Source organism: Leucopleurus acutus, assembly GCF_964270905.1.
Source record: "Leucopleurus acutus genome assembly, chromosome: 9".
NCBI classification, from domain to species: domain Eukaryota; kingdom Metazoa; phylum Chordata; class Mammalia; order Artiodactyla; family Delphinidae; genus Leucopleurus; species Leucopleurus acutus.
This window is the reverse complement of record NC_139144.1, coordinates 35,213,747-35,232,344: the sequence shown is the minus strand read 5'-3', so window position 1 is coordinate 35,232,344 and position 18,598 is coordinate 35,213,747. Positions and strand designations below refer to the sequence as shown.

The 18,598-nt window shown below is 39.1% G+C and overlaps 1 protein-coding gene across 1 annotated transcript in view; it reads left to right on the top strand.

Annotated features, from left to right (window-relative positions):
* The window catches only part of DNAH11 (dynein axonemal heavy chain 11), a 324,062-nt gene that overhangs the window by 47,523 nt on the left and 257,941 nt on the right, over window positions 1-18,598 (top strand). The window contains 9 exon segments of the mRNA XM_082845873.1: window positions 2,778-2,915; window positions 3,233-3,357; window positions 3,917-4,112; window positions 6,740-6,844; window positions 6,994-7,386; window positions 13,598-13,930; window positions 14,772-15,026; window positions 15,110-15,279; window positions 15,500-15,722. Coding sequence (XP_082701999.1) covers window positions 2,778-2,915; window positions 3,233-3,357; window positions 3,917-4,112; window positions 6,740-6,844; window positions 6,994-7,386; window positions 13,598-13,930; window positions 14,772-15,026; window positions 15,110-15,279; window positions 15,500-15,722 — 1,938 coding nt within the window.

The following is an 18,598-nucleotide window of genomic DNA, read 5'->3' as shown; positions in this document are numbered from 1 at the left end:
TCTTTTGCCATGTCACATCACTAGCAAGGCACAAACCTTAGTGTATGGTTTTCTGTCACCTTGATGATATTTAGTTATTTTGAGAAGCTATCTCCTTTTATTTCAGAGAAAGTATCTATATAACAGACCAAATAGCTCACATTTTCTGAAGCCCACATAGAGTAAGTAAATAACAAAATAGCAATTTTAAATGGCACCTTGGCTGATGAGTTCCTACACAAGGCAGCAGAGGCTCTGATGCCAGACCTGCCCAGTGTTCATGTCAAATGCCAACTCTGCACTAGCTGTGAAAATTTGGGCAAGTTATCCCCTTCCCATAACTCACTTTCCCTATCTGGAGCATGTGGTAACAATAGCATTTTTAACACCCTTAAAATATAGTGCCTGGCACCTAGTCAGCATTCTATAAACATTGCTTGTACAAAAATATGTATGTTTACTACATTATTTTGTTTGCAAAGAAAGCTGTCTCACACTGATGCACAGAAGAATCCCCGCGGGGCAGAAGACAAGACAGGAGGCAAATAGAAATCCAAGGTTAGGCTCACCAGACAGCTCAGCTTTGTGGAAACAGGGGGTCAAGGTTACTTTGAGATGACCGAGCGGAGGGAGTTCTGGAACTACATACTTCTCCTTACTGGTCATGGGATTCTGTTTTAGTTCACGTGTCTGCTTTTTCTGTCCCCTTACTCACTGGCTTCCTCTGCTCACTAGTCCAGTTGACCCTTGAACAATGCAGGGGTTAGGAGCATTGACCTCCTATGTAGTTGGAAATCACTGTTTAACTTTTGGCTCCCCCAGAACTTAACTAACAGTAGCCTACTGTTGACCGGAAGCCTTACCAATAATGAGCGTTCGATTAATACATATTTTGTATATGTATTATATAATGTATTCTTATGATAAAGTCAGCCAGAGAAAAGAAAATGTTATTAAGAAAATCATAAGGAAGACAAAACATCTTTACAAGACTGTACTCCATTGATACCGTGAGTTTATGTCATCTGTTTACAAGATGAATCATCAGTACCTACATCAATATTGCCTTGCACAATACAAAACACTGTAGATCTTATATGTATTACTAACATGAGACATAAAGAAATGAAAAGATAATATGAAAAAGAAATTCATATTTATTTACAGGTATAATGATTCATTGATAAAAAGAAGCAGCAATATGATTGCTTTATGGTAGCCTAGTGTAATCAATAGGATTGTTTCACAGGAGCCTAGCCTATACACTAATGAATGAATCATTATAAAATTTTTATGGCATAGAGTATTACAGTCATACTCTAATATAATATTGGAAACATTATTTTAAAGAAACCACCTGTGATGATAGGCTGATATTCAGTTTCTCCAATTATGAGAGAAAGGCATACTGTATGGTAGTGTAATTTTTTGAAAGCAAAGTTATAAAACAGTAAGAAAACTAACACATTATTAATTTGATTTTAAATAACACCTTATATCTATGTAGGGATAGACTAGTATCTACATATATTTCATGCACTCATGACATTTCTTAAATTTTTTGATATTTCTTGGCAGTGTGGTTTGTTTTGTCTGAGAACAATTTCCAAATTGTCGCAATTCTCCAAAAAATTTACCAGTGTCTTTATTGAGAAAGTTTTGTGTAAAAGTGGACCCACGCATTTCAAGCTCGTTTTGTCAAGGTTCAACTGTAGGTTCTTTTCACTCGTAAATTTTACTGGCATAGGTTCAGCCTGCCATGCCCTCATTCTTTTTCTGAGAAAGACTCCAATTATCTCAAGGCATTGGTTTCAACCAGTACTTTGACACTGAAGGAACTGTCAGCCCGTGGAGTGCTTGTCCTTGGAACAGGTCGCCACTGCTGCCCCAGCTGCTGTGTTGGGGGTAGCTGGGTCCTGTGGTACAAAACATGGGCGGCCATGGGCAGGACGGTCACTGTGACTGATGCTTCCGGTGTAACTATTTTTTTTTAATTTATTTTATAAAATAAAAGTATAGTTGAAGTATAGTTGATTTATTGGGTTGGCCAAAAAGTTCATTTGGATTTTTCCATAAGATGTTACTTGGCAAACAGAAATTCTAAGTCTAGAGGACATACAGCAGATTACACTTAGCAAATATGAAGATGATTTCTTTTTTTTTTTTTAACAGTTGGGAATTTTATAGCTTCTTTCTCCTCAAATTGTATGTTTTTTAAAAAAATTTATTGAAGTGCAATTGATTTACAGTGTTGTGTTAATTTCTGTTGTACAGCAAAGTGATTCAGTTATACATTCTTTTTCATATTCTTTTCCATTATGGTTTATCACAGGATAACAGTATAATTATTAATGTGTGACCTAGAGGTCCTTGATATGGCTTTCCTTATTCTAAATAGTATATGTGTAGCAGGGAAGAGCAAATAAGAAGTACACAATCTTGCTTCTGTTCTTAAATCTGCAAAGCATCTTCTACAACGTTTCCTGGTGTCCAACAGGAAGTAGGGGTGTTGGCTGTGATCAGGGATTTCTAACAGACAGTGGTTTGCTTCTGACTCCTCATTTTCTGCTGAGGAAGGGAAACTGCTTTACATTTAGAATTTGCTTTATTGGATGCATAGAAATTTTAGTGAGATGCTAAAGTGTTTTCAATCTGAAGACATTGCAGGATACTTGCAGGGATCTAGATTTTTGCTTTGTATCTGGTCACGTAGGAAGTTTAATGGAGGAAATAGTGAATCGAGTATCTGTATTAAAAACCCATGGTGGTTAACCTTTCTTTCACTTTGATTTTTATAGCTTTTGACTGTATTTGGGAATTTCCTTGAGAAACCAGTTGTCATGGAAATTTTCAGCCCACGTTACAGCACACTTGTGCACATGTTCAGTGCAGAGTTGGATATGTGTAAGCAATTGTATAATGAACACGTGCAACAGGTGAGTGGGGGGGGATAAAGTCTGACAGACCCACAGTATCATATTGTGGGTCAGGGTGTCAAGTAGAGCTCCACTGAATGATAACTGAAGAGTAGATACAGGCCCTAAAATTGTTATGCTTTTATGTAATTGATTTCCTTATGGATATGAAGAATCTGCTTTAGGACAGTAACTCTTCTACTAATCAGGTTACTTTGCATGTATGTTCTTTATATTTGTACTGTAAATGTTCCAAAATTAACAATTGCCTACAAGGTTGGAGTGTGCCCTGATTAAATGTTCCCTTTCATCCTCTTCACCACAATATCAATTTGCAGATTGAAAAAGGAAATGTAGTCCTTAACAAGAATATGCCATTTACCTCAGGAAATATCAAATGGGCTAAAGAGGTCATGGACCGACTTCAAATGTTTTGGTCAAACTTTGCATCTCTCCGTGATCTGTAAGTAGTTAGGCTTCTTTCATGGTAACATTATCCCTTCGACACAGGCAATTTTTATATAGGGTAGTGAGCTGTTCATTTTAGCACTTAAAGAGTCACTGCCTTACTTAACTCTTGGCATTGCTTGGGCTCATTGAGAGGGATTTATCCCCATGGTTTGGGAGTATGTTTAGGACTTAGAACTTCATATATTTCCATGTTTTTAGGTCTTTTTTCACTTTTCCATTTCACCCACAATATGTTGATAGCTTTTTGTTATTGTTTTTCCTTTCTCCAATAGCTAGCACTCCTGTTATTTTGTAGACTTTTGTATCTTTTCCTTTTCTTTGTAGGAATTAATAACTTGTTGCTGTTTGCATTTAGTAAAATGTTTGGAGTTCCATTTATTTCATATCTTTTAAGGCACAGACTATGCAGAAGCATTATTTGACCTTTATTGATTTTCTTCCTGATTTTTATAGTGTACTTTCTTATTTCTATCATATATTACTGTAAAGTAGCTAAGCTGAGATCTATCTAATGTATAGAAAAGTAAAAAATAAAAAACATATTCCTACAGATTCTTGGAAAGTCCTGATGATGCCTGGATTTATCAGAAGTATACTGAAATGACAGCTTTGCTAGACCAGTTTGAAAATCGTATCTATAATGAATGGAAAAGTAATGTGGATGAAATCTGTGAATTCAATTTGAATCAACCCTTGGTTAAATTCAGTGCCATAAGTGGTCTTCTCAATGTCAACTTTGACCCAAAGGTAAGGGTTTGATATATATATATATATTTTTTTTTAATAAATTTATTTATTTATTTATTTTTGGCTGTGTTTGGTCTTCGTTTCTGTGCGAGGGCTTTCTCTATCTGTGGCAAGCGGGGGCCACTCTTCATCGCGGTGCACAGGCCTCTCACTGTGCGACCTCTCTTGTTGCGGAGCACAGGCTCCAGACGCACAGGCTCAGTAGTTGTGGCTCACGGGCCCAGTTGCTCCGTGGCATGTGGGATCTTCCCAGACCAGGGCTCGAACCCGTATCCCCTGCATTGGCAGGCAGATTCTCAACCACTGCGCCACCAGGGAAGCCCAAGGGTTTGATATTTTTAAAATGTTTCATAGATGCCCTTTTTATTATAAGAATATTCCTCATACCTCCATTCATTTGTATTTTATTTTGGGAAAATGTCAGTGCTATGAGGACTATAACTAAAAACAACTTCTAATAGGTCTTTGTTTTAGGGATTTGCTTATCAAATTCTGTATTAATTATTCTTTCTTGTTTTGTCTTGTAATTATTTATTTGCCACTCCCACTTTACTGGATAATGAGTTACTTGAGAGTAGGGTCCATTGGATTTCATCTTTGTGTTTTGTGTGTCTAACATAGTGTCTGGCACTTGGTAACATTTAATAAATATTAACTCAATTGAACAGAATCGTTAGTCTTTGATCAGATGTTTTCTGGCTTAGGTTTTCTTGCCCTGTCTCATGGCAGTCCAACTGTATGCCTAGGAGGTGAAAGTTAGCCTCACTGAGTTTAATAGTCACAGTCTGTACTCAAATTCTGTTCTCTTTCCCCGAAATATTACAAAGAATTGCATCACTTATTTTTCTTACTAACGTCAGCTCAGGTATATAAATATGTGACCTGGAGGACTGAGGGTTTGCTTTACCTTCTGATTTCATAAAATCAATTTATAGAAACTGAATTCCTGAGATGTTTTAGGGATAATCCCTACAATTTTACCTGAAGGGATTATAAACATACCAAATATATTGTACTAGTGAACCTATGGAGTGACAGCCTAAGGAAGTCAACTGGTTTACCTTCTAAAACATGTGGTCTTTTCCACAGAAACTGTGATTTAGGGCTACAGTCAGTTTTGCTACAACACAACATATGCATTCCTAAAATTCACTGCACTATGAAAGACTGCACGATAAAAAGTACATTGCTGATGGGGGAAATTGAGGGTTAGGGTACAGTACTCAAAAACTTTGTCAGTGATAACGTTTAAAAAAATGAATAACTCAAACAGAAAGACAAATATTGTATGATATCACTTATATGTGGAATCTAAAAAATACAACAAACTAGTGAATATAACAGAAGAAGCAGACTCACAGATATAGAAAACAGACTAGTGGTTACTCCTGGGGGGAGGGAAGGGGTGGGGCAACATAGGGGTAGGTGATTAAGAGGAACAAACTATTAGGTATAAAATAAGCTACAAGGATATATTATTGTACATCACGGGGAATATAGTAAATGTTTTATAATAACTATAAATGGAGTATAACCTTTAAAAATTGTGAATCACTATATTGTACACATATAACTTACATAATATACAGCAACTATACTCCAATTAAAAAATAACAATAAAAACAGAAAAACAAAAAAAGGAACTTAGGAAGAACAGTAGCATAGTTTTATACATTTTAAATGGTCAAGTAATATATAAATGCTCCAATGAATATAGTACTTTCCCTTGACAAAGACCTGAAGTTTGCTCAGGGAAGTGCATTATGACTTGTGCATTACTGTGAGGTGGTGGAAGGAAGGTCATTTGAAACCAGACAGAAAGTTGGGCCACCAGAAGTTGGATGGGCTGGCTCATCACACACTTATGAGTGGAGGTACCTGTGGATGTTTGTGGTGTGTGCATATGAGCATTTTGCATATTCCTAAGCCTTTTTGTTCAGCTGGTTGCAGTTTTTAGCATTTACCTAGCTGTTTATTGCTGATGAAACTACAGTTAAGCAAAGACAAAACTTGTGGCATGTTCACAATCCTCCCTCATGTATAATCATGTTGTGTTTTCAAAACAAGCATTATTATAGAGCTAGCGGTGTTTGGAAAAGACCGAGGTCGGCTTATGGCCACGCATTTCAGATCTTGGCGTGTATATGTTGCTCTTTTTTTGCTTGAATTCTTTCTCTGACAGTGGGCCATAGCCAATGATTTCTTCCTTTATTATTTATACTTCTGCATCATATGGAATGTATGATTGTTGCTTTTAAAAAACATAAGAAACAAAAGCCCCTTTGCCTTGACAGTTTGAAAATATTGTAATCATTGGATGAAATTTTAAGCGTTTGATTTTAAAAATAGAATGATATTCTTGGGCATCCCTGGTGGCGCAGTGGTTGAGAGTCCTCCTGCCGATGCAGGGGACATGGGTTCATGCCCCACTTCCGTGAAGATCCCACATGCCGCGGAGCGGCTGGGCCCGTGAGCCATGGCCGCTGAGCCTGTGCATCCAGAGCCTGTGTTCTGCAACGGGAGAGGCCACAACAGTGAGAGGCCTGCGTAACGCAAAAAAAAAAAAAAAAAAAAAAAGAATGATATTCTTAAATCATGTTAAATAATCCTTGCTTTTCTTTTAATAGCTAGTGGCCGTATTAAGAGAAGTTAAATACCTTTTGATGTTGAAGAAATCAGACATACCGGATTCAGCCTTAGCCATCTTCAAAAAAAGAAACACTCTTTTAAAGGTCTGTGTTTTCAGATATTAGGGCGGATTTTGAATAGAAAGTTTGAATTTTAATTATTAACATGTAGACCTAAGATACTTCCATGCCTCCAAGAGAAAGTAGCTTTAACACATGTGGCCCTTTTGTCTTGGGGTTTTCTTTTGAATCAGTCCATTGGAAATCTTGAACTTCTTGTGCAAGGATATAATAAGCTGAAACAGACTCTTCTGGAAGTTGAATACCCCCTGGTTGAGGAAGAGCTGAGGTCTGTGGATGAGGAACTGCAGGCAGCCGCCACATCACTGACATGGCAGGATGACTGCTGGGGGGACATCGAGAGGATGAAGACGGCCACCTCAGAGTTGGAGCGCAGAGTGGAGCACGCGCAGAACAACGTCAACGTGATTCAGCAGACGATGCGGGCTTGGGTGGAGTGCACGCTCCTTCCCCGGAGAGAACACAGGCGGGAGACCGCCTTGGCTTGGGAGGACAAGGGTGATTTGTTTACGAAAAAATACACGCTAATCCAGGAAGATGGCTGCAAGATACACAACTTGGTCGAGGTACTTGCTTTAAAGGCTTCGAAATGTATAGCAGATCCTTTCACTTAGTTTAGAAAAGAGCAAAACTAGGTAACCTAATAATGGAGGGCCCTTTTTCTGGGCCCAAAAGAACTTTAGGTGTGGTTTTGTTAAGCATCACAAATGGAGGAATTTGTGTTACTTGTCTGTAATTTCTGTGGCCCTCGCTGTGCTCATTTCTGAGGGAGGAGATAGGAATGTGAGATCTTTTGGTGAAACAGAAAGGCTAGAGATGGTGTCCTTACCTTGGTCATAGTTATCTCCTGTTTTGCTGAATGCCTCTGTGTGTCATCCATCTTGTTTACCTCATCTCCTGTAACCCTTTCAGCCATCTCCTGAGGGTGGCAACAGTAGTTACTCTCCTTATAACAAGTACTTGAGTTTTTACAACAGTAATAGGCACTATTCCAGGGTTATCAGTGTAAGAGAAGACAAATAAAACAACAAGAACAAAGAACAGAAGGCAGAGAAACAAAAGCATAAAACAAAAAAGTCTCTTGCCTCTTGGATCTTACCTCCTAGTTAGGGAAGATAGAAAGAGAAAATAACAAATATATAGTAGTATCTTCAATCGGTCACACGAGCAATGGTGAAAAATAAAGCAGAGATGGTGGGATAGAGGAGCAGTAGCAGGTGGGGTGGACACTGTGTATGAGGTAGTTAGAAAGGCCTCTTTACTAAGGTAGCATTTCTGCAGAGAACTGAAAGGGAATGCGCTAGGTGGGAAATGGAAGAAGGATGTTCTAGGTATCAAAGTACACAAGCTTTACGGTAGGAGTATGGGTGGCTTGTCTAAGGGTCAGTTAGAGAGCCAACATGCCTGAAGCAGAATTTCCAGGGGGAATAATAGTAGGCGATGAAGTTTGAAAGGGTTTAAGGGTACATCCCGCTGGATCAACGGGCCATTCTGAGAACTTTGGGTTTTACTCTGAGGGAAAATAGCAGCTGGAGGCTCTGCTCAGAAGCTTTCCCTGTTGAGTGTAAATTACAGGGGGGTCAGGAGATGGTAGACAAGGAGACCGTTAGGAGATGAGTCTGTAATCCAAGTGAAGATGGCTTGGGTCCAGACGGTAGTGATAAAAAACAGTCGTATGCTGGATGTGTTTTGAAGGCAGAGCCAAGAGGATTTGCTGTGATCAGTCAGAGGAGAGAGAAGTTAAGATGACGTTGACGTTTTTGGTCTGGGCTGCTGGAAGAATAGAGTTTCCCTTTACTGATATGGGGAGGGCTGTGGCAGAGCAGATTTTGCAGGGAAAAGACAGGATTTGTTTTGGGGCACATTAGTTAGAGATGCCTGCCCAAGGGCAGATTTTTGCATAGGCTGGCATTGCAATTGTGTGAAGAAAGGGTTTGAAGAGTAACAAACTTGCTCACCGAAAAGTAAGATGTGGTACATTTGATATGCTGTATTGAGTATGTGTCACAAGAAGAAAAGAAAGAAAAGAATTCATATGGATTTCAAAGTTTCTGTTGGCTTCCAAGTTTGTCTGAAACATGTAAGAAAGTTTTAATTTTCCCTACTGGTAACAATTTGCTAGGACAAAGACTTTGCCTTCTTAGATGACTGCCTGTGTTAGCATCCTTGGGCTGCTGTAACAAAGTACCACAAATGGATGTCTTAAAGCAATGAAATGTATTCTCTCTCAGTCTGGAGGCTAGAAATCTGAAATCAAGGTGTGGGCAGGGCCATGCTCCCTCTGAGGGCTCCCCCTAAGGCCTGGGTAGCCTTGAGGGAATCTCGGGGATGTTCTGATATGTAAAGAAGGTATATATCTGGAAAGTTGTTTTTTCAGCAATGTCTTAACTTAGTCATGACCTCGACTGTTCCTAGTTTGCCGAGATGGCTGTGAATTATTCTGCGACTTTCAGGACATCCTTACAAGTGTTTATGCATTGGAATCTGCCTCATGGAGGACAGATGATGGATTACAATTAGTTTCTTCTGATACATTTTCTTGATAATAGGAAAGTGGGCTCCCTAAACAGTAACTTGGGGGTTTTAGACAAGTAAGATATATGAATGTTGATTATAATGCATTGAAAATATTGCCAGTACGTGAGTAGAACTAGTTACAAACAAGGTTTTGCAGTGGTATTCTCGGAGAATAAAGTTGGAATTTTTCTACTAGCAAATGGACTCTTTTTCCCTTAAATCAAAAACTAAGAAGCTTGGAAGTCACTTAGACCTGTGGAGTGCTTCCAACTTGAGGGAACTCAACTTCAAACTAGAGATGAAATGATTGTTTGTTTCTGTAAGTTATCTTTTAAGGGACTTTTCCCCCTCTTATCAGCATATGAAATTGAGCTTGGTTCTCAGATCTCCAGCAAGGAATGTGGTTTAGGGGAAAGACATAGAAACACAGCAGAAGGTGTGTGAATTCTGCCCTTTCATGCTGCATCCTTTGTGGCTCTAGGATCTCTGTGGATGGTCTGCAGTCAGTGTCTCAGATGAAGAGAGAAGGGCAGAACCGTGGAAGATTGGGTCTGGAAGGGACCCGAGCGATCGTGTAGTGACCCAAAGCCCTCCTTTCTTTTCCTTTTCGTCCCTTTACCCTAGATTGTTGAACATACAACAATTTCTTAAAAGTGGCACTGTAGTGATATAAGCTGGATCTCTTGGTATGAGAAAGTATGAACAGTGAGGCAATCGCAGGTATATTACTGAGATATGTTGGAAAGAGCCCTACTCTGGGGAGTCAAGAGGACTGGCTTCTAGTTCTCGCTCAGCTGCTTACTTCCTATGAATGTGACGCTGGATGTGTTTTAGGTCTTTGTTTTATACCTTAAAGATGAAGAGCCTGAACAAGATAGTCTTTGAGGATTTTTTTTCACCCTTCCAACCCCTAAACTAGCTCCTACAACGGAGCCAGGACTGCTGTGTACAGCTGCCTGGGATGTGTACTGCCCAGCTCCAGGGGTGTGGGTCACATACACTATACAGATGTGAATGCTTCCACGTGGCTGACAGGCAAGACAACATCCCTGAAAAGAGCAGTTCTTAGATTTGTTTGAGGACAAAAAACCCTCAAAGAACTTGTTCATCTCTGCCCTGCTTTATCAGGATCCAGACTCACCTCTGTTGTTCTGATTCTTGCCCGTAGCATATACCTTTGAATCCGGGATCATATATCCACAGTAGTGGATAATCACAGAAAGCAGAGAGCATAACCTACCTTATAATCAGCTCCCATTTTAGTGTCGTCTTTTCTGTGTGCTATAGTACTTTCTGCCTTGGGCATCTGCCCTCTGGCCTGTATAGACTGTGTAACCTTTGCCACTCAGAAGGTACTTCTGGAATCAACCTTGCTGCTTACCTCATCTTTTCAAATCTCTGTCCCTAGGCCTGCCACACTATGCCCAACCTCTAGCAGTCCTTAACCATATCCGTGTCTGGCCCTGTCATGCCCGCTGGCCCATCCATTACTTTACCCACATGCTAGGGAGATGCTGAGATCAAAGACGTTCATATTGTTGAAGCACAGAGGGAGCCTGGACTTCACCAGGCCAGTGTTTCCCAAGCCAAGTTACTGTTTTTCCACAAGCTGCTCATAGGTGGTTGGCACAAAATATCTTTGTGTTTGGAGACAATTGGTTAAACCAGGTTAAATGGACTTTAACATAATAGGTACACTGTGAGTCTCCAAGAATGGCCTAAAACACATAGCTCTTTGCTGACTTGGTGATCTTTAGATACCCCAGAACAGCGTTCTCGGGAGGACCACTTTGGGAAACCTCATTTACAGGTGAGGCCAGGGCAGGCAAGGTCCAAGGCCACAGAGAGTCAGGGACAGGGCCAGAACCAGAGCCCAGGCCCCATACATCTAGGATGCATTGGGAACTAGTGTATTTCTTGTGTGCATAATATTTGAAGATAGCAGTCTTCTTAATGATTTCACCTTTAAAGAATGACTTTTTTTTTTTTACATCTTTATTGGAGTATAATTGCTTTACAATGATGTGTTAGTTTCTGCTTTATAACAAAGTGAATCAGTTATACATATATATATGTTCCCATATCTCTTCCCTCTTGCATCTCCCTCCCTCCCACCCTCCCTATCCCACCCCTCCAGGTGGTCACAAAGCACCAAGCTGATCTCCCTGTGCTATGCGGCTGCTTCCCACTAGCTATCTACTTACGTTTGGTAGTGTATATATGTCCATGCCACTCTCTCGCTTTGTCACAGCTTACCCTTCCCGCTCCCCATAGCCTCAAGTCCATTCTCTAGTAGGTCTCTGTCTTTATTCCTGTCTTACCCCTAGGTTCTTCATGACATTTTTTTTTCTTAAATTCCGTATATATGTGTTAGCATACAGTATTTGTCTTTCTCTTTCTGACTTACTTCACTCTGTATGACAGACTCTAGGTCTATCCACCTCATTACAAATAGGTCAATTTCGTTTCTTTTTATGGCTGAGTAATAGTCCATTGTATATATGTGCCACATCTCCTTTATCCATTCATCCGATGATGGACACTTAGGTTGTTTCCACCCCCTGGCTATTGTAAATAGAGCTGCAATGAACGTTTTGGTACATGACTCTTTTTGAATTATGGTTTTCTCAGGGTATATGCCCAGTAGTGGGATTGCTGGGTCATATGGTAGTTCTATTTGTAGTTTTTTAAGGAACCTCCATACTGTTCTCCATAGTGGCTGTACCAATTCACATTCCCACCAGCAGTGCAGGAGTGTTCCCTTTTCTCCACACCCTCTCCAGCATTTATTGTTTGTAGATTTTTTGATGATGGCCATTCTGACTGGTGTGAGATGATATCTCATTGTAGTTTTGATTTGCATTTCTCTAATGATTAATGATGTTGAGCATTCTTTCATGTGTTTGTTGGCAATCTGTATATCTTCTTTGGAGAAATGTCTGTTTAGGTCTTCTGCCCATTTTTGGATTGGGTTGTTTGTCTTTTTGTTATTGAGCTGCATGAGCTGCTTATAAATTTTGGAGATTAATCCTTTTTCAGTTGCTTCATTTGCAAATATTTTCTCCCATTCTGAGGGTTGTCTTTTGGTCTTGTTTATGGTTTCCTTTGCTGTGCAAAAGGTTTTAAGTTTCATTAGGTCCCATTTGTTTATTTTTGTTTTTATTTCCATTACTCTAGGAGGTGGATCCAAAAGGATCTTGCTGTGATGTATGTCATAGAGTGTTCTGCCTATGTTTTCCTCTAAGAGTTCGATAGTTTCTGGCCTTACGTTTAGGCCTTTAATCCATTTTGAGCTTATTTTTGTGTATGGTGTTAGGGAGTGATCTACTAATCTCATAGTTTTACAGGTACCTGTCCAGTTTTCCCAGCACCACTTATTGAAGAGGCTGTCCTTTCTCCACTGTACATTCCTGCCTCCTTTATCAAAGATAAGGTGACCATATGTGCGTGGGTTTATCTCTGGGCTTTCTATCCTGTTCCATTGATCTATATCTCTGTTTTTGTGCCAGTACCATACTGTCTTGATTACTGTAGCTTTGTAGTATAGTCTGAAGTCAGGAAGCCTGATTCCTCCAGCTCCATTTTTCGTTCTCAAGATAGCTTTGGCTATTTGGGGTCTTTTGTGTTTCCATACAAATTGTGAAATTTTTTGTTCTAGTTCTGTGAAAAATGCCAGTGGTAGTTTGATAGGGATTGCATTGAATCTGTAGTTTGCTTTGGGTGGTAGAGTCATTTTCACAATGTTGATTCTTCCAATCCAAGAACATGGTATCTCTCTCCATCTATTTGTATCATCTTTAATTTCTTTCATCAGTGTCTTATAATTTTCCGCATATAGGTCTTTCGTCTCCTTAGGTAGGTTTATTCCTAGATATTTTATTCTTTTTGTTGCAATGGTAAATGGAAGTGTTTTCTTGATTTCACTTTCAGCTTTTTCATCATTAGTGTATAGGAATAGAAGAGATTTCTGTGCATTAATTTTGTATCCTGCTACTTTACCAAATTCATTGATTAGCTCTAGTAGTTTTCTGGTAGCATCTTTAAAGAATGACTTTTGAATGTATCTTATAAGTGAACTAAATGTTACAAAATCCTGCTTAGATCATTGCCGTCTAGGCTAAGATTCTGCAGCTAAGCATTTGAATGTTTCTATGCTGTGCCCCCATATGCAGCCCCTTTAACAAGCCATTTAAATGGACAGCTTTTGTTTTTATACTCACTGTTGTCTATACTGGTCTATTAATACTTGTCTGTTTGTAGGAAAATAGGATGCTGTTTAGAGCCACTCCTTCTCTGGATGCTTGGAAGATTTATGTAGAATTCATTGATGACATCGTGGTGGAAGGCTTTTTTCAAGCAATAATGCATGACTTAGACTTCTTCCTGATGAACACAGAGAAACAACTGAAATCTGCACCGTTTTTTCAAGCACAGATGATCTTAATGCCCCCGGAGATTCTGTTTAAACCTTCTTTAGAAAGAGAGGCTGGGGATGGCTTCTATGATCTGGTGGAAGAAATGCTGTGCAGTAGTTTCCGAATGTCTGCCCAGATGAAGCGAGTAGCAGCACATCTGGAAATAGCAAATTACCAGGTATGTTCTTTGTAAATGGGTATTACATTTATTGTGAAGTATATACATATTAATAGATTAAGAGATTATAAATACGTTTATTGGTAATATTACTGAATACTGAATTCAGAGAACAGAATCCAAAGAAATCAGCACTGAAGAGGAAATATTACTCTAAAAAAATTCAATATATTTACATATATGTTATCCAATTTCGCACATCTCTTTAGAGTTACAAATAAATGCCAAGCTAATTCCAAAGCTTTTAATCTGATTATACTTCGATTTTGAGTTCTAGTGTTCTCCATTCTAATGTCCACTGTTTTTTGCTGTATTTACACCAAGTATGATTAATTTTGTTTGTATTTAACGTAAAAGCAAGATGCTGTGAGCGGATCCTGAGGCAGCCAGGAAAATCAGGAATTTTAGAACAGCTCTTTAAAATAGGATAAAGCCACATGAAAGAAAATGCCTCATTCCTAGATATATAAATGCAAAAGAGAAAATATTAAGAAGCAATATTTCCGATGAAAAGACAGAGAAGGATATAGAGGGTTGCAACTTCCCAGGATTCAAACAAAATGTGCTTACTCAACTACCCAGTCATTTGAATGCTGAATGCCCATACATATACATATATATTAATTACAATTATGATTAATTATAAAATTAACTTTTATATTAATGATTCAAAATAAATTGGGGTAATGGGGAGCACAAGGAAAGGAGAAGTGGGAAAAGCAGCACAGTTTTTGATTTTACCAAGTATTCTTTTGAAGAATGGCCTTGGATAATGTTAGGTTGCACATAATTGATAGAGCAGGGTTGGCTTTCATAAGCGCTTGGTTCTCCCCTCATTTAGAATGATATGGACAACATGCTGGGCCTGGTGGAGGTCAGGCAGGAGATCATGAAGAGAGTGGCAGACGTCATCAACAAAGTCTTGGACTTCAGAAACACCCTGGACACATACGCTTACCTCTGGGTGGATGACCGGACCGAATTTATGAAGCGCTTCCTCCTGTATGGCCATACTGTGTCATCTGAGGAGACAGGGCCTCACGCAAATGAAGACATTCCCGGACAACCACCAACACTCGAGCAATTCAAAGAACAGGCAAGGCAAACCCTCTGCATTTATGTAGTTACTAGCTTTTGATTGAGTTGTTATACAGTGACTATTTTTTTTTCTAATTGTAGATTAACATTTATGAGGCTTTGTATGTTCAGATGAGCAAGTTTGATGACTTCAGAGTGTTTGATGGTTGGTTCAAGGTGGACGTGAAGCCTTTCAAAGTGAGCTTGCTAAACATTATCAGGAAATGGAGCTGGATGTTTCAGGAGCATCTTTTGAGATTTGTCATTGACAGGTAGTCTTTGGTATTTGGAATGATAACTTTTAACACCTGACTCCTTCTTAAAATTGAGATATTAATTTTAAGAGCATTAAAACTGCCAGTTCTGTAAGAGAGATAGCAAGTAATGTTTAATTAGGTAAATAGTGAAAATTAGATTCTGTCAGAAGTCATACTTCTGAATGTTTTAATGAGCTTCATTTGTGTTTGTGTGTGTGTATACATGTTTTTATAGTCTGAATGAGCTACAAGAGTTTATAAAGGAGACAGATGCTGGACTTCAGAGAGCATTAAGTGAAGGTGATCACGATGGTTTAGTTGACACTATGGGGCATCTTCTGGCTGTAAGAAGCCGCCAGAGAGCTACTGATGAACTCTTTGAACCACTAAAAGAAACCATCGCACTCTTGGAAACGTATGGCCAGAAGATGCCTGAGCAGGTCTATGCTCAGCTAGAGGTCAGTGACGTGCTAAAATAACCATGATTACCATAAACTGAGCATCTCCTGTTCTTCTCATGCACTCTCTTATGACACCCTCATAACACCCTATACTGTAGATATTAATGTTTTCGTTTTGCAGCTTAGGAATCTGAAGCTTAAAGGGACTTAGTAATTTTCTCAAGGTCACACAAGTAGTAAAGCCAGCCCACATGAATCTAGGGGTGTTTCATGCCCACATCCTCGCTGTGCCTGGCTGTACTCCACTGCCTTTGTGTTAGAAGTATTCAGGTCATAGAGAGCCTCTAAGTTACTTTTTTGGGTTCCACTTATCGCTTTCACATGTGAAACAAATTCCAGCTCTCTTTCATTTAAATTGCCTGTCAGTTGAGAAGTGACCTAGTCTTTGGAAACATATCATGGACATGTTAAGAAGGAATAAGTAAAGCCCAATTTGGCTGGAGAAATCACTTTCCTAAACAGGATTTCTGTGTCCTCTTTCCGTGTTCTGGAATGACTTGGTGGCTGCTGTGTGCCAAACAGTGTACAAAGTCTTTGTAGTTATAACTGAAATCACGAATAAAAATCTCACAACTGAGGCTCTATTCCCATGCCCGTATTGAGGTTCTGTGGGTAGTTTATATGTTTATGTCATCCACCAACTTCCAGGGTGAGCTTAGGTTTAACCTTGCAATGTGATCAGTGGACACATTAACTAAAGAGCTTTTATTGAATTCTATCTAGTTCAGTGATTACAGCATGGAACTCAAACTTAGATTTGTTTTCTGCTAGTCCGTCTCATCTGCTTGCCTCAGAGCATGCTTCCTCTTTGGTAAAATATCCCTCAAGATCCCTCACTTTTTAAATTTGTCTATACTGTCTCCAGTTCCCCATTTTAAAAAAAATTGAGGTGAAATTCACAGTTCACATAACGTAAAAGTAACCATTTCAAAGTGTGTGGCATTTAGTACGTTCAGGAGGTTGTGTAATCACCGCCTGTCTCTAGTTTCAGAACATTTTCCTCACCCCCAAAGAGACTCCACACCCATTAGTTGTCATTCCCCACTCCTCCCCTACTACCTGCCACCAGTCTGGGGCTACTGCTGATCCTTTCCTGTCTTTACGGGTTTACTTACTGTAGATACTTCATATAAGTGGAATTATACAATATGTTACCTTTTGTATCTGGCTTCTCTCACCTGGCATGACGATTTTGAGGTTCATGAACATTGTAGCATATATCGCTACTTCATTCCTTTTTATGGCTGAATAATGTTCCATTGTATGTGTGTGTGTTTGTGTGTGTGTGTGTATGTATGTATGTATGTGTGTATATACACACATATACAGTTTGTTTAGCCTTTCACCCATTGAGGAATATTGGGGCTCTTTTCATCTTCTGGCTATTGTGAATAATGCTGCTGTGGACATCGGTGCACACGTATTTGTTTGAGTACCTGTTTTCAAATCTTTTTGGAAAACACCTAGGAGTGGACTTGCCGGGTCATATGGGAATTCCAAGTTTAACTTTTTGAGGAACCACCAAAATGTTTTTCACAGCAGCTGCTCCATTTTATATTCCTCATTTTGTTTTGTGAGGATGAAGTGCAACAATGTGTTTATAGATGCTCTCTTGACTACAAAGAATTACTATATATGAATTATTAGATTCTGTTTAAGTATAAAACTGTCTTTAGAACTGAAAAATCCAGTTAGACATGGAGTGAGAGATGATGTGGATAAATAGATACATAACAAGAGTGAGACGTGAAATAGTCAACAGTAGAACACACTATAAATGTCTGTTTTTAGGAAGATTGGGATATTCTTTGAGTCAGACCTTGAACCTTAAAATTTTATGTCATATAGAGAAACCAGTCATAACATAAATAATTGATGGGGGATTATGGCCATGGCCTCCAGAATTTGTATTATAGAAGTTTGGCTCCCACTTCACTAAAGCTAGATTCCAGTCACTTCTGTTGTCTGTTTTTAGGTCTTTAACAAATTTTCCTGATACATATGACACCTTATATACATTGTTCAACAGTAAGCTAATTAGGAGAGTGTAACGATGCAGACATGTTTGATCAGGTCACTTAGCTCTGACTGTTGTCTTAGTTGTTTATGAAAATGGAGGTGTATGTATTCAGTTTCAGTGCTGTGGTCAGGTGGAAGATTTAAAAACTCTTTTATGTGTTTCTTAGTTTATATGCTTTCTAATGGACTCTTTATGTTTCCAAGATGAGTAAAAGCAAATGTGCTCTTCTGCCTTTTTTCTATAAAAATAAAAGTTTGGCTCACTAAGGTTTTTGCAGTATTGAAAATATTAGCCATTTCAGAAGTGAGCCACACTCTTAGCTCTGTGTGTGTCTCGATATCAGTAATTCAGGCTGGTCAGGAGGAAAAATAAGATACACAGGCAGTTCAGGTTGCTTGTGGAGGATAACAATGTCCCAATTTTGTTTTAATTTAAGCAATTTGTGAGAGTTGCTGTTTCTCCTTCATAATCATTAGCAGTCATAACATTTCCCAAAACTTGCCTGTGCTTGGTTTGATGCTAAAAAAGCCCCTAGGCATGGCTGTGTCCTCACACCCTATCTATAGTGTGCTCTGAAGCTAGATTACACTTCTGATCTATAGATTTTATCAAGTCCCTTCCCTGTTAAGAAACCTTCATTGACCACCTCTAGCCTCAGAATCCTGTCCAGTTTCTGTAGAGCCCACACTCTCACCCCATCCTGCATTGGAAATCTTACCTCACAGGTAAGATCTTACCTCATCTCTGCCTGCGGAAATCCAGTCATTGTTTTGCGCCTCTGATGCAGTGTTCGTTCATTGAGTGGATCAGTATCAGTTCAACTTTGTAGGTCATCTGATCTTTTGGTTTTCAG